Source organism: Odontesthes bonariensis, chromosome 13 (assembly GCF_027942865.1).
Source record: "Odontesthes bonariensis isolate fOdoBon6 chromosome 13, fOdoBon6.hap1, whole genome shotgun sequence".
Lineage (NCBI taxonomy): Eukaryota > Metazoa > Chordata > Actinopteri > Atheriniformes > Atherinopsidae > Odontesthes > Odontesthes bonariensis.
The window spans coordinates 36,363,367-36,379,379 of record NC_134518.1 but is presented as its reverse complement, the minus strand read 5'-3'; the positions used below and the strand labels follow the sequence as shown (position 1 = coordinate 36,379,379).

The window sequence follows — 16,013 nt, the reverse complement described above, 5'->3', positions numbered from 1 at the left end:
AACATCTGGAGCATGCGCAGAACGCAAAGTCTGATTCACCACGTGCTTCAGCGTCTACAAGCAGGTTTAGAGTGACTTTCAACCCAGTTATCTCGGGGTCTGAATCCCATCCGATCCAGTTCTTTCAGCGGCGTGTGACCCCACTGAGTGTGAAATGTGCTCATCGCATTGGTGTGACGATGGCGCCGTTTATACCGGCGCTTCAGAGGCGCTGAAAGAACAATCCTGATTGGTCCACCTGCAGACGTGTGTTTGTGAGATACGAACGCAGACGTTCCCAAACTGATTCGTGCACATTTACTTCTTAAATTAGAACTGATTAGAAACTAATTATTTATTCCAAGTGGTGCCGGCCTTTAACGATTCAAACCGTCTAAAACTGATGAAGGTGTTGGTCGCTCTTAGATTAATTCACTTTGTAACTTTAATGTAAATGAATGAGTTTGAAAAAAAAGACTGTTTAGTTTTTATAGGTTTTAAAAATGAACATAACTGCTCAGAGCGTTTCACGCTGCAGCCATCAGGGAACAGACGCTGTGCTGCATAATGAAGGCTAAATGAATTATGCTGCTAATTGCCATGAACGCCTCCGGCCTCCCTGCAGGGAATCAAATGAAAGTCTTTCTTAAATGTTCCTGATGTGGCCTGCTGCATCTCAGGCACCAGGAGAAAAGTTTGTTCATGAGAAATTCTTTGGTTTTACAGTCTGAGACCAAACGGTTTGATTTCACCTTCTTCAGAATGTGGAGCAAATATTCTTTAAATGAACTATTCTGCGAAGGTTTCTGTGACGGTTTACGCAGTTTAATTAAAACAAATGATCAACATTAGGCTGTGAAATGAGAGAAAAGTCAATAAATCTGTCAGAGAAAAGCTAAACTAACGAGGAAATATAATATAACATATTATATATATAATAAAGAGTGAATTTCATCACAGGGAGATCATAAAAACACCAGATAAAAGATGTTCTAACGTACTTCTTCATATAAAAACTCTATTTTTGCTCTCATTTGTTCGTTTATATTTTAAGATTAATTAGATTTTTGATTTACACGTGGACGCGACGGTCAGGCGCCGCCGTGTCCACGTGTTAAACGACCGCAGCCTCATTAAAAAGAAGAAGAAGAAGAAGAAGAGCAGCTGTTCTGACCTGTTTCTGAGTTCAGCAGGAACCGTCCGTCCTCGTTTCCCGAGACGATGCGGTACACGATCGGATCCGGGCCGCCGCCATCTCTGGTGAGCGCCGACACGCTCAGCACCTCCGAGCCCACCGCTATGGATTCTGGGAGCTGGGCGGTGTACTCGGAGCTCAGGAAGACGGGCTGGTAGTTGTCCAGGGAGACCACGTCCACAGTCATCGTGGCGACGGAGTAGAGGTGGCGAGGGAGACCCCGGTCGGTGGCCTTCACCTTTAGCTCGAAGGCTGGGGGGGTGTCGGAGGTCAGAGGTCGCTCCAGGCGCAGGACCCCCGAAAACTCATCCAGAGAGAAGTAACCCTCGTCACCTGCCAGGAGGGAGTACTTCACCTCCGAGTTTATACCTGCAGGACAGAAGTAAACATAAATGTTCTTTATTTCTGCAGCCCTTTACAGACAATCCTTACAATGTACCAAAGTGCTTTACAGCAGGTAATAAATAAAGAGAAGAAGAAGTAAAAACAATAAAAGAACAGTGAAAGCAATAAAATACAACAAAATCAATTAAGATAAAAGTGTCATCATACTACTGGGTATTAAAAGCAATCCTAAATAAGCAGGTTTTTAGCCCAGATCTGAAGAGGCCCGGGTCAGAAATAAGACGCAGCGGCGTGTTGGTGAAACTCATCCATGCATTCATCTCCAGTAGACTTCATCACTGTAATGCTCTTTTAACTGGACTTCCCACAAAGAGCATTAAACATCTGCAGCTCATCCAGAACGCTGCTGCTGGAGTTTTAACCCGGACTAAGAGATCTGAACACATCACAGCAGCTTTAACATCTTTACTCTGGCTTCCAGTCAGTCACAGAATAGATTTTAAAAGCCTGCTGATGGTTTACAATCTGTGATATGTTCAGAGAATATAAAGCCAGCAGAGCTCTTAGATCCAAGGACTCAGGTCAGCTGGTCCAGTCCAGAGTCCAGACTAAACATGGAGAAGCAGCATTTAGCTGTTATGCTGCCAACAAGTGGAACAAACTGCCAGTGGAGATTAAACTTTCACCAAATGGAGACATTTTTAAATCCAGGTTAAAAACATTTCTGTTCTCATGTGTCTATGCATGAAATCTGCACGATATCTTTGAACTTATCTGGACTGTTGCTTGTTTTTAAATTCATTTAAATGATTTTATTTGTTTCTCTTTATATTCTTTTAATCATTTTAATTCATTTACTTGTTTCTCTTTATATTCTTTAAATCATTTTAATTCATTTACTTGTTTCTCTTTATATTCTTTTAATCATTTTAATTCATTTATTTGTTTCTCTTTATATTATTTTAATCATTTAAATGATTTTATTTGTTTCTCTTTATATTCTTTTAATCATTTTAATTCATTTATTTGTTTCTCTTTATATTCTTTTAATCATTTTAATTCATTTATTTGTCCATCCATCCATCCATCCATTATCTTCCGCTGGTCCGGGGATCGGGTCGCGGGGGCAGCAGCTTGAGCAGAGAGACCCAGACGTCCCTGTCCCCGGCCACTTCCTCCAGCTCTTCTGGGGGGACCCCGAGGCGTTCCCAGGCCAGCCGAGAGACATAGTCTCTCCAACATGTCCTGGGTCTTCCCCGGGGCCTCCTCCCAGTGGGACGGGCCCGGAACACCTCACCGGGGAGGCGTCCAGGAGGCATTCTCACCAGATGCCCGAGCCACCTCATCTGACTCCTCTCGATGCGGAGGAGCAGCGGTTCTACTCCGAGCCCCTCCCGGATGACCGAGCTTCTCACCCTATCTCTAAGGGAGAGCCCAGCCACCCTGCGGAGGAAACTCATTTCGGCCGCTTGTATTCGCGATCTCGTTCTTTCGGTCACTACCCACAGCTCGTGACCATAGGTGAGGGTAGGAACATAGATTGACCGGTAAATCGAGAGCTTGGCCTTCTGGCTCAGCTCCTTCTTCACCACGACGGGCCGGTGCAGAGCCCGCATCACTGCAGACGCCGCACCGATCCGTCTGTCAATCTCCTGTTCCATTCGTCCCTCACTCGTGAACAAGACCCCGAGATACTTGAACTCCTCCACTTGGGGAAGGATCTCATTCCCGACCCGGAGAGAGCATTCCACCCTTTTCCGGCCGAAGACCATGGTCTCAGATTTGGAGGTGCTGATGGTCATCCCAGCCGCTTCACACTCGGCTGCGAACCGCTCCAGTGAGAGCTGAAGGTCACGGCTTGACGACGCCAACAGAACCAAATCGTCCGCAAAAAGCAGAGACCCGATTCTGAGGTCGCCAAACCGGACCCCCTCAACGCCCTGGCTGCGCCTAGAAATTCTGTCCATAAAAATTATGAACAGAATCGGTGACAAAGGGCAGCCCTGACGGAGTCCAACCCTCACAGGAAACATGTCCGACTTACTGCCGGCAATGCGGACCAAACTCTGACACCGGTCATACAGGGACCGAACAGCCCATATCAAGGGGTCCGGCGCTCCATACTCCCGGAGCACCCCTCACAAGAGTCCCCGAGGGACACGGTCGAACGCCTTCTCCAAGTCCACAAAACACATGTAGACCGGTTGGGCGAACTCCCATCACCCTCCAGGATCCTGCGGAGGGTATAGAGCTGGTCCACTGTTCCACGGCCAGGACGAAAACCACACTGCACCTCCTGAATCCGAGATTCGACTATCCGACAGATCCTCCTCTCCAGTACCCCCGAATAGACCTTACCAGGGAGGCTGAGGAGTGTGATCCCTCTATAGTTGGAACACACCCTCCGGTCCCCCTTTTTAAAGAGGGGGACCACCACCCCAATCTGCCAGTCCAGAGGCACTGCCCCCGATGTCCACGCGATGCTGCAGAGACGTGTCAACCAAGACAGCCCCACAACATCCAGAGCCTTGAGGAACTCAGGACAGACCTCATCCACCCCCGGGGCCTTGCCACCGAGGAGTTTTTTGACCACCTCGGCAACCTCAGCCCCAGAAATGGGAGGTCCCACGTCCGAGCTCCCCAACTCTGCTTCCTCATCGGAAGGCGTGTCGGTAGGATTGAGGAGGCCCTCGAAGTATTCCCCCCACCGACTCACGACGTCCCTAGTTGAAGTCAGCAGGGCCCCGCCCTCACCATACACGGTGTTGACGGTGCACCGCTTCCCCCCCCTGAGCCGCCGGATGGTGGACCAGAATCTCCTCGAGGCCGTCCGGAAATCGTTCTCCATGGCCTCCCCGAACTCCTCCCAAGCCCGAGTTTTTGCCTCAGCAACCGCCGAGGCTGCGTTCCGCTTGACCTGTCGGTACCCATCAGCTGCTTCCAGAGTCCCACTGGCCAAAAAGGCCCGATAGGACTCCTTCTTCAGCTTGACGGCCTCCCTCACCACTGGGGTCCACCAGCGGGTTCGGGGATTGCCGCCACGACAGGCACCGACCACCTTGCGGCCACAGCTCCGGTCGGCCGCCTCATTTATTTGTTTCTCTTTATATTCTTTTATGTATTTTTAATGCTTCTTCCACTCCCTGCTGCAATGCTTTTATTTTATTGATTTGATTTTGAAGCGGCGCGCTGCTCTCCTGTCAGAAAAGCTGGAAACCTGCAGGCTTGAGTCACGCTGACAGGTCTGTTCTCAGTATTCCGGATCTGCTGCTTTCGAATGCTCAACCAGACGCTGGGCGCGCCGCCATCAAAGGTCAAAGGTCAACGCTTGAACTCAGACGGCGCTTAAACAAACAGATGCTTCGTCTCGCTGGGGAAGACGAATTTAATCTCTCCTTTTCTCAGGAGTTCAGAAACCAACTCAAACTCTGGATCTCAGGCTGTTTGCTGATGTTCTCCGGTGAAACATAAATAAAACCGCGACAGATGCTTTGACACCAGCAGACGCCTCTTCACACGGATCTGTGTGAGCGAGCAGGACAAGCTGCTGCACATCTGAAGGAGTGGCTGAGCCCGTCTGCTCTAACCTGTCTGAATGCGTCCCACAGCTTTTATGTGGGCAGACGTTTTATTTGTTTCATTTCACAACTGTTCGGCCTTAAACCGAACAGTTGTGAGAGCAGGGAAACGAGGACGAGATTAATGAGCAAGTAAAGCGTTCGTGCTGGTTTTAGTTTCCCTCCTAAAAGAATAATTGGCTACTTTGACTCATTAATAGAACCCAGAATGAGTTCATTCTGGCATCGAGCTGCAGGATGTTCGTCTCTGTGGCAGATTAGTTCATTCTGACACGATTCACTTCACCAAAGAACAAAAAGCCACAGAATCCACCCGGTAACTCACATCGAACACCCTTTATCCTCACAGATGGCCTCTAAGTAACTCGAACGTGTTCCCTCAACATCTTTGATGCTTTATGTTACAGTTACAACTCATTTATTTATATTTATGACGCTCTGCGGGGACGTAAAAGACGACTGTTTCTGTGGATATTTATATACCGAACAGGAGCTGCAACATCTCTGCAGAAGACTTAAGGAAAACTTTGTGTCGAATCGTTTTGTTCCAGCATACGACTGAAACGTCTGGAAGTGTTTGGTGTGTGAAACGCATTCTAAAGCAACAGATGTTTTTCACAAAGTCCCAGAGAAAGAAAGGATAAAAAACAATCTATAAAAGGGTTTTAAGAGCACAAAACAAACTGTAAACAGCGAATAAAAGACATGTTGGCTGTTACACTCCAATAAAAGAAGTTTACAGTCTTACTGAACTAATCAACAGTTGGTGTCTGAAGCATGAAAGAAGAATGCAGTTGAAAGCCAACACGGTTGTTTTCATGTCTTCAACATTTAACACGACGGTTTCTCCTCCCGTCACCATTTCATTCCACGTACTTCAGAGGGTTTACAGCAGTGATACTCACTATTTTTTTCACCAGAGCCACATTGGCAGCTAAATCAAGGGAAGAGCCACTTTTACCACAACATACTAAAGTCCCCTTTAGCAAATATGCATTTCTAAACATCCTACAAACAAAGAAACAACACAGCCAATACATTTTCAATTCAGGCCACATTTACCTTAATACTGGGATGAGCGGAAGCTGGCGTGCATGTGCTCGACTTTCTTCATGTTGTACTTGTAGTTTGTTGTTGTAATCATAGTGAGACATTCAGGATGAGCATGGTTTTTGGGTTGGTTTTTGCCCTTTTTTAATTAAAAACCGATCCATTGTGCCTGCATCTGGCGCTGGCTAAAGGAGCTAGCGTGCTCTGAGGTCAGGTGTGAGGTGGTTTAAGCGGGCTGCGTTGCCAGGTTTAACAGTCCCCCCTTTAGGAAACACCATTAAGCCTTAATTTATACTTAATAAAAATACTTAATACTACAAAAACGCAAACTCAATAAAAATACCTAATACTGTTCAGTATTCGCTGTATGTAATATGAAAAAATGTATTGTTATTGTTAGCATATTGCTATAAGCTACTATGCGAGTGCGACCCGCCAATTAAAGCTTGAGGAGCCGCGTAATGAGTATCTCTGGTTTAAAGCAATGATGAACGAGGAGGATTATAAAACACACTTGAGAGAAGCTGAAAATGTAAAATGACTGTAAATAAAGAGCTAATGCTGTCGGGTTAGAGGTTAAAACGGTATCAGGTGGGCGTGTCGGAGGGCAAAGCTGTGTTAGGGGTGGATTAGTCCTCCATTATGTTTGGGATCAGGGAAAGCGCACTCACACAGGCACAAAGGAAGGACTCCTGACACCAGGACGGAGGTTTGGTTACAGCGTGTTGCGACCCGAGCGGATACTCAGCAGCAGCTCACCTGTGTCCGGGTCTTTGGCGTATATGACGGCGACCGGCGTGCGCACCGTTGTGTTGTCGAACACGGTGACCTCGTAGTGGCTGGAGGAGAAGCGGGGCGCGTTGTCGTTCATGTCCTGGACCATCAGCATGATGTCAGCCTGGCAGGATCGCCCCCCGCCGTCCGTCGCCTTGGCAACCAGATTAAAGTCCAGGTCCTTCTCACGGTCCAGCTCGCCCAGAGTGAACAGCTGACCTGCGGAGACGCTCAGCCGTCAAACACCGTGCGTACAACCAGCTGATGGAAAGTTTCTGCTAAACATCTGAATCTGGCTGCTATGAGAAAGAAAAAGGTCTCTGCGTGGGACTCTTTGCTCTCACTGCTCCTTTCTGAACCATTATTGATCCATTCAGCCTCAGCAGCCTGTTTGCACTCACTTCACTACAGGGATTATCATAATTTATTATAATTAGAATTTTATGTAATGTTCATGTAATAATAAAGTTTTAAAATCTTTACTCTGGCTTCCAGTCAGTCACAGAATAGATTTTAAAAGCCTGCTGATGGTTTACAATCTGTGATATGTTCAGAGAATATAAAGCCAGCAGAGCTCTGAGATCCAAGGACTCAGGTCAGCTGGTCCAGTCCAGAGTCCAGACTAAACATGGAGAAGCAGCATTTAGCTGTTATGCTGCAAACAAGTGGAACAAACTGCCAGTGGAGATTAAACTTTCACCAAATGGAGACATTTTTAAATCCAGGTTAAAGACATTTCTTTTCTCATGTGTCTATGCATGAAATCTGCACGCTATCTTTGAACTTATCTGGACTGTTGCTGGTTTTTAAATTCATTTAAATGATTTTATTTGTTTCTCTTTATATTCTTTTATGTATTTTTAATGCTTCTTCCACTCCCTGCTGCAATGCTTTTATTTTATGTGAAGCACTTTGAACTGTTTTGGACATGAAATGTGCTACAAATAAATTTGATTTGATTTGAATAATAGTTTCCTGCCATGATCTTAAGCACGCTTGCAGCTAATTTAGATCGGTGAAGAAGTTACACCCCTGCAGTTTGTTCCTGTAACTCTAAACAGATCCCGGCCCTTAAAGGAAAGATTCCTTCCTGCTTAACATCCCAAACAGCTCAGAGTGCTAACAGCATCCGCAGCCTAAACACTCGCTTTCAGCCCAAACATCTTACCTGTCCGGTGTTCCAGGTGGAACTTGTCTGCATTTGGACCGTGCAGCGTGTAGGAGATCTCGCTGTTGGCTCCCACGTCGGGATCTGAAGCGTAAACTTTGAGCACAAACATGCCCGGAGACGAGTTCTCCATCACCACCTCTCTGTACACCAGCTGGAATCAGAGCATCACAACAATAATCAGGCAGATCCATCTGATTTAAGGCAAGACCAACAGCTGCAGGAGTCCACAAAGACCAACGAGGGACGCATTTTAAACTTTAACTGAAATGAATGTCAGAAATGAAGCTCATTTAGCTTTTAATTTTCAACTCTCAGAAGAAAAAACCGTCTGGAAGGGTTTTCTTCCCAGAGAGAGTGTGTAAAAATGTAGAAAAACAGATGAAATGCATCTATTTTCTCTGACCTGTTCGCACACTGGACTGTTGTCATTGATGTCCAACACGTGGACGTCCACAGTGATCGGAGCCTCGAACTTCCCGTCGGTGGCCGTCACCTTCAGTGTGTATCTGTCTTTGGTCTCTCGGTCCAGATTCTCCTTCAGGATCAGACCCCACTGGCCCTCGTCCTCCTGGATGATGGCAAACTGGCCCGACGGGTCTCCGTCTGAGGGAGGAACAGAGACCCGGCGTCATCCGTGTACCAAGAAAGGTCTGAAAGCTTCAGCTTTTTATCTTAAATACATCACCAACACACTACTTATTGTAAAGAACTGGGTGCAGAAACTATGAAAAGTTGAGTTTCGTATCTAAAACAGAAGTTTCTTTTATACTTTGTTGTTCCTGATAAATAATTCAGTCGTTTCTGCCGGCTCGACTCTCGGTTCTGAGTCGAGGAGGATTTCTCCACAGCACTCAGACTCTCGGGGCCTTTGACGGTTTTGTTGTGGGCTGCTGATCATGGCCGACAGGCTGCGTCAGTCAGTCGCGCACCTCGTCTGACGGGTGAATAAAGGATCGAGCTGCCGTACAGGTACAGACACAAATACGAACTGGAAGTACAAAAGCTGCCTGTGAGAAAGAGCACATCCATCATACTTAAAGCAGTAAATAAGCGGTCGTGATGCAGCGTTTTTGAGCTAAATGAATATTTATGTCGACATAATCTCAAACATTAAAGCAGATTCATAGAATAAAATGAAAAATACCGGAAATAAAAGGTTTAAAATCTGCATCAGGGGAACCATTTCAGCAAGAAGACGTAACTTTAATGTGAGGACAGAAGGTGATGAAGTCAGATTAATTCAGCATAAAGCCTTCACATCGCAGGGCTCCCCGTCCTCACCAGTCTGATGTTCACACGAAGAAAACAGGAAGTGCACAAAAAATCCAGATCTCTGGCTGTGTTCGAAACCGCATACTTCTCCAACTACTCCCACTACTCCTACTAACTTTAACTTTATTTAAGTTCCCGGATGCATACTAGATTCTCCTAAATGTTGGGTATGCATCATGAGGTTACTACTCATACTCAAACTACCCAAGATGCAACGTAACGTGACGTCGCCGATCGTCATTTCCTGTCAAAACGGCAGTTTCAAGCTAACTACAACGAGGGTAGGTTCACTTCCTGTTTTCAAAACAAAAGCACCAATTGTATGGTAATGGCTTTCCCTATGATAAAAGGCAACGGGTATTTTATTTTGTGAAAAGAACAGGAAGTGCGTTGCTCACTGCGGCTAGCTTTAGTAGCGCCGAATTCGTGGGAACAAAATTGTAAACAGCCGGTATTTTGTCAGGTTTTCAACACGTTGGGGATCTAAACGACTACTTTCTCACCTGAAAATGTTTCAAATGTTGCTAAAGTTTACAGAGTTTAGAGCTTAAGAGAAATCAGCTTCAGGCCGGCTGATTTCGGCTCGGCCAGGAGTGAAATGCATTGTGGGTAAACGCTCTGCATACTGTCTGATCGATGAGTATGCCGTTTGCAAGTATGTAGTATGTAGTATGCAGTATGTAGTATGCAGTATGCAGTATGTAGTATGCAGTATGTAGTATGCAGTATGTAGTATGCAGTATGTAGTATGCAGTATGTAGTATGTAGTATGCAGTATGCAGTATGCAGTATGTAGTATGCAGTATGTAGTATGCAGTATGCAGTATGTAGTAGTATTCACTGCAGTAATTTGCACCTTTAAACGGCAGAAACCACAGAAAAATGTGTCCTAATGTAATCAAGCTGAAGGCTCCAGCGTTGAACAAACGGAAAAAACTGAAACAGACATGTTTGTCTGCGTGTTCAGACGTGGAATCATCGGGAATAAATACCAACTTTTAGGAAAATCCCTCAAATCAGTCACACTGGTGAGCACCTGTAATACCGGTTTGTTTCTGAACCCTGCCATTAGAAACAATTCCAGCAGAACATTCCCCTCTTATTAAGAACAGTGTTGCGAAAAGCTGCTCTGGAAGAGTTAACCGTCTGGGATTTGCATTAATTCAAGGTCGTCCTGTCAGCCTGAGGCTGAATAACATCACGGCTCAGTTCCAGGCAATTAAAGATTGAATTCCCCCTCATTAACGTCTTAATGAACCAGCAGAACAACGTCAGCGGGACGCTGATTCGGCTGATAAACTCGCTCCAAACCAACACACACACACTCCGACGGGCATACCTGTGATGTAACACGTCACCAGGCGGTTCTCCAGAGACACGTCGGCATCTGTGGTCGTCATAGAGACGATGGGTTCAAAGGGGACGAAGTTCTCCTCCACCGAGCCGCGGTACAGCTCCTCAGAGAACTTCGGGGGGTTGTCGTTGTCGTCCGTCACCAACACCTCCACCAGGACGCTGGACGACAGCTTGGCGTCGCCGCCGCGGTCGGTGGCGACCACGCTGAACCTGTAGGCCCGGGTGGCCTCGCAGTCCGTTTCCCGCACCGTGGTGATCCAGCCGCTCTCTCCGTCGATGGCGAACACCTCGGTGATGTCCTGCGGGGGGTCATCAGGCAGCGACTCCAGGCTGTAGGTCACCTGACCGTTGGTCTCCGTGTCCGGGTCGTTGGCCGTCACCTTAAAGTCAAGCAGGTCATCGGTCACTCTTTATCTTTAATTCTTTAGGAATTATTCTGGATGTGTGCCGTTGTTGAGCAAAGTTCTGGCCCGATTTCAGGTGGGAAACCGGTCCAGGATGATTGGACTGAAGCAACGTGTCGATAATATCACAGAAAAACATGAAATTAGCTTATTTTGCTGTGCTAGCAGCAGGTTGTTGGTACGATCCTGAACCCTGAAAAAGTGCTAAAATGGTCTCCAAGAACTGAACCTGGATCCTTGTTCCTCAGTACGTTCGTCATACACCTCAACCTGACTGAAAGCGAGCGACACTGACGCGACACAAAGGACACCCTCGAAATTTCTCGAGGGTGTCCTTTGAGGTTGACATTTTGTACTGGATGTTCGTTGATATTATTCCGCCACCGCTAAGAAAATAGTGCGAGCATGAACGAGCTGCCAAATAAAACACGACAGAAGCAACTTTTCGCCACGAAATGTGATATGGATTACCAGTGCACACCAGTAACCACTCCGGTGAGTTGATGATTTTGAAAACGGACGTTTATGGTGCTTTTACGGACCTTTCTGGACATGCACATGACTTGCCGTTCTGAAGCAGGTTGAGAAGAATCAAAATTAGGCAAATACCGGAGACAGCAGTAAACATCAAAGAAGCGGTGAGGGGGGTTCTAAAACATTGCAGACGACTCAGAAAAGAGGCTTAATGTTGAAAATACCGCAGTTCTCCTTTAAAGTAAATGTGGTCTGAATTGAAAATGTATTGGCTGTGTTGTTTCTTTTTTTGTGGGATGTTTTATATGTAGAAATGCATATTTGCAAAAGGGGACTTTAGTATGTTGTCGTAAAAGTGGCTCTTCCCTCGATTTTGCTCTGCCAATGTGGCTCTGGTGAAATAAATAGTGAGTATCACTGATTTAAATCAATAAGAAGTGTTTAGGGGCGGGACGCCGCCGCGAAATGCGCGGGCGATTTTATAAGTGGTCGGCGTGACGGAGTGACATCACTCGTGGCATGTCAGGACAGGCTGATTGAAAAGTAGCATTCTGATCACTTTTTAATCAATCGTTTGCTCGTGTTCAGTCAGAATGAGGTGTAAGTGTTTAAATAGTCTGATTATGTCTGAAATAAACTTTTTAGTCATCTTTTACTTCAACCTGGATGGACTATTAAAGTCCTTGTGTACATTAAAGATGTTTCATGGTGCAGATTCACTCCTTTTGAGTCTCACCTGAATGACGGTGGTCCCAGCGGGCATGTTTTCAGCCAGGAAGGCCCTGTAGGGGCTGGCATCAAACACGGGCTGGTTGTCGTTCACATCCTGGACCTGGATGTTGACAGAAACCAGCGATGCCACCTCTGTTCCATTGTGGTTCCCCTGGGCGATCACATCTATCTGGTACCACTTTGTCTTCTCATGATCGATGGTCTTCTGCAGCAGGAACGTCCCCGTCTCTTTGTCCAGGCTGAACACTTTGTCTTTGTTGCTCTCGACCGTGTTCCCGTTCACCAGGCTGTAAATGAGGGGCATTTCGGAGTCCGCCCTCACGGAGCCGATCTCCGTCCCGATGGGAAAGTCCTCCGCAGCCGAGAAGGTGTAGAGAGGCTCCGAGAACTTGGGCAGGGGAACCTCGGGAGGAACCACTTTCACCTGAACGGGGACGGTGGAGTTGTAAAAGGGAAGGCTGCCGTCTCGGGCCTTGACCTTGAAGTGAAAGATCCTGTTCTCCATGCCAACCAGGCTCTCCTTGACACTCACGACTCCGGTGAACGGGTTGATCTCGATGACGTCCTCCGTGACCTCCTCGGCTTCGTCCACCGTGTAGGTGACGTCTGCGTTTTTGCCGTCGTCTGCATCGTAAGCCATGATCTGAATGACCGGGGAACCTTTGTTCACGGTGGACTGGATCGACACCTGGTACTCTGACGCTTTGAACTGGGGAACGTTATCGTTCTCGTCTGTGAGAATTATTTTGACCGTGCAGAACGCCACTTTTCCCCCTCCATCTTTAGCCATCACTTTGATGGCTATGACCCTCTGGGTGGGGTTTTCTCGGTCCAGTGGCTGAGTCGTAACGATCTGCCCGTCTTTGTGGATGGCGAACTTCTCATCAGCGAACTTGTTGATGATGGTGTAGTCCACGCTGCCGTACGGCCCGTCGTCGGGGTCAATGGCCGCCAGTCTGATCACACGAGTTCCGGCCTCTGCGTTTTCAGCCAGCTCTGCTTCGTAGAGGTTCTGTTTGAAGTACGGACTGTGTTTGTTGGTGTTTATCATGTCAATGTTGACCGGTGCGGTGTTCTGAAACACTCCGTCAGACACAGCCACCGTCAGGTTGTAGAAAGGATCCAACTTCCTCTTACAGACATTAGAAAAGGAGATGATCCCCGAGGACTCGTTCATGTTAAAGTACCGGTCTTTGTTGCCCGAGAGGATTTTATACTTTAGGTTATTCAGGTCGGTGGAGTCTGGGTCTGAAGCCTGGATTTTGATGACTATGTGACCACATTTCGCCATTTCATCTAGAGAGGCTTTATACTGAGTACTGACAAAGTCTGGAGGATTGTCATTGACATCAGTGACATTTACTAAAACAAAGACCTCACTGCTGAGAGGAATTGTGCCGTTGTCGATGGCTTTGATTTTTAAATTAAATTTCTTTGTGTCTTCATGGTCCAGCACCTGTTTCGTAACAATCAGCCCAGTCTCAGGGTTCATCTCAAATAAATCAGCATCATTCCCCTCTGCTTTAAGTATGTGGAAGGTCAGATCTTTATTCCTACCAGAGTCTCCGTCGGTGGCAGAAAGTCGAATCACAGACGTGCCGACCGGGAGCCCTTCAGCGATGTTCACCCTGTACGTTAGCTGGGAGAAAACCGGTGCGTTATCATTTACATCCTCCACTTCGATTTCAATCGAGGCCTCAGAGAAAGCTCCGGTCACAGAGTCTGTAGCTCGTACTGTCAACACGTGCGCGGTCTCGCTTTCGTAGTCCAATGGGTTGATGACCGTCAGCACGCCGGTCTTAAAGTCGATGTGAAAATGTTTGGAGGCGTTTTCCTCCTCGAGATTGTAGATGAGCCGATAACCTTCTGGGTTCCTGGCCTGCACGTGCAGGATGGTGGTGAACGGGGGGACGTTTTCAGGAACCTTCAGCGGGTAAAGAAGAGTTTGGAAAACCGGATTGGTTCGATTCCTCACTTGAATGCTGAGCTGAGCCATGGTGCTGTAACTGGGCTCCCCCTCATCTGCAGCCAGGACCGTCAGCACATATTTATTCAGAGCTTCAAAGTCCAGAGGTCTCTGAAGGGAGACGTCGCCTACGTCAGGATCGATCCGGAAGAGGTCGTAGTCGTCTTCCAGGGAGTACACGATGGATCCATTTTCTCCCAGATCCCGATCGATGGCAGTGGCTTGATATAAAACGTCTCCTGGCTCAGAGTCCTCGGACACCATCATGGAAAAAGGCAAGTTTAGAAACTGTGGTGAGTTGTCGTTGACGTCGTCGATGAAGACCTTGACCCGGGCGGTGGCCGTTCTGGGTGGCGTCCTCATGTCTTCTACTTTTACCACCACGTCATAAACATCTCGTTCCTCTCGGTCCAAAGCGACGCCCGTGGTTTCCAGCACGCCGGACGTCTGGGAGATGGCGAACTTCCCCATCGGATTGATGAGAGAAAACAACAGCGGCTCGTTTAAATGGCATCCCGTCACTTTGAGTGCTGCCAAAGTTTTGACCATCTTGAAGTTCTCTGTAACGCTCGCCGAATACACGCTCTGCTCAAATCCAAGGTCGCTCGCCGTCAGGTTGGTAACATTCACTCTGACTGTTGCCGAGTCTTTGAAGAGGCCGTCGGAGGCTCTGACCACCAGCTCGTACAGCGGCCTGAACTCAGACACGTTGCTCACGGTGATGACTCCGGTATTGGGGTGGATTGAAAAGGCGTTGTTCAGATTTCCCTCAGTGAAGCTGTATGAGACGGCAGAGTCGGGGTCGTGGGCCGTGACTCGCACCACCTCGGCGTCTCTGACGGGCGGGAACATGACGGACGGCTCGTACAGCGGGCGGCTGAACTGCGGCGCGCAGTCGTTCAGGTCCAGGATGCGAACGGTGACCTTGGCGGGCTCTGCGGCGTACAGCGACGGCTCCCCGGAGTCCTTCACCTGCACCGTGAGACGATACTCAGCTCTGGCTTCAAAGTCGACGGGCGAAATGATAGAGATGGTCCCCATGCTGGAATCTATCTGGAAGACTTTCAGGGCTTCAGGTTCCAGGATGTGATACGTCAGCAAAGAATTTGAATCCCGATCTGCGTCCGACGCCTGAATGACCAGCGGCGTGTTCCTCTCTCCCATCACCATGCTGTTCATGTGGGCCGACTCCCCGATCTGTCCCGCGTACTCGCGCTGCTGGAAAACCGGAGCGTTATCGTTCTCATCGATCACGTAGATGTGGACGAGTGTCGTGGCCGACGCGCCCGCCGTGGTGGAGCCTGAAACTTTCAGCTTGTACGACTCGCAGTTCTCAAAATCCAGATGCCTTCGGGTTGAGATCAACCCAGTGAAGGGATTGATGTAAAACGTTCCATTTGTGTTGCCACTTTCTATCCCATAATGCACTGCAGCTGGGCTGGCTGCAGATATGGCAACCACAGGGCTGCCAAGGGCACTTAGTTCACTGATCTCTGTCAGATATTCGTCCAAGGGGAAGGTGGGCGGGGTGAGGTCGGACACACGGATGCGGACGTGGACGGAGCAGAGGTCGGAGCGTTGGGGGAAGCCCTGATCGGTGGCCTTCACCGTCAGGTGGAACTGATCCTGAGGCTGGAGGTCCAAAGGTTTGGAAACACTGATGGAGCCCAGCTCTGGATGTATGGAGAAGACGTTGTCGATGTTACCTGCAGAGAGG

The 16,013-nt window shown here is 47.9% G+C and overlaps 1 protein-coding gene across 2 annotated transcripts in view; it reads right to left on the bottom strand.

Moving 5' to 3' along the window:
* The window catches only part of fat2 (FAT atypical cadherin 2), a 121,299-nt gene that overhangs the window by 47,368 nt on the left and 57,918 nt on the right, over positions 1-16,013 (bottom strand). For both annotated transcript variants that reach the window (XM_075482012.1, XM_075482013.1), the window contains exons 11-16: positions 12,335-16,002; positions 10,704-11,100; positions 8,496-8,695; positions 8,090-8,243; positions 6,907-7,140; positions 1,154-1,543 (exon numbers count right to left, since the gene is read on the bottom strand). In XM_075482012.1, coding sequence (XP_075338127.1) covers positions 1,154-1,543; positions 6,907-7,140; positions 8,090-8,243; positions 8,496-8,695; positions 10,704-11,100; positions 12,335-16,002 — 5,043 coding nt within the window. The remainder of the gene's footprint in view (positions 1-1,153; positions 1,544-6,906; positions 7,141-8,089; positions 8,244-8,495; positions 8,696-10,703; positions 11,101-12,334; positions 16,003-16,013) is intronic.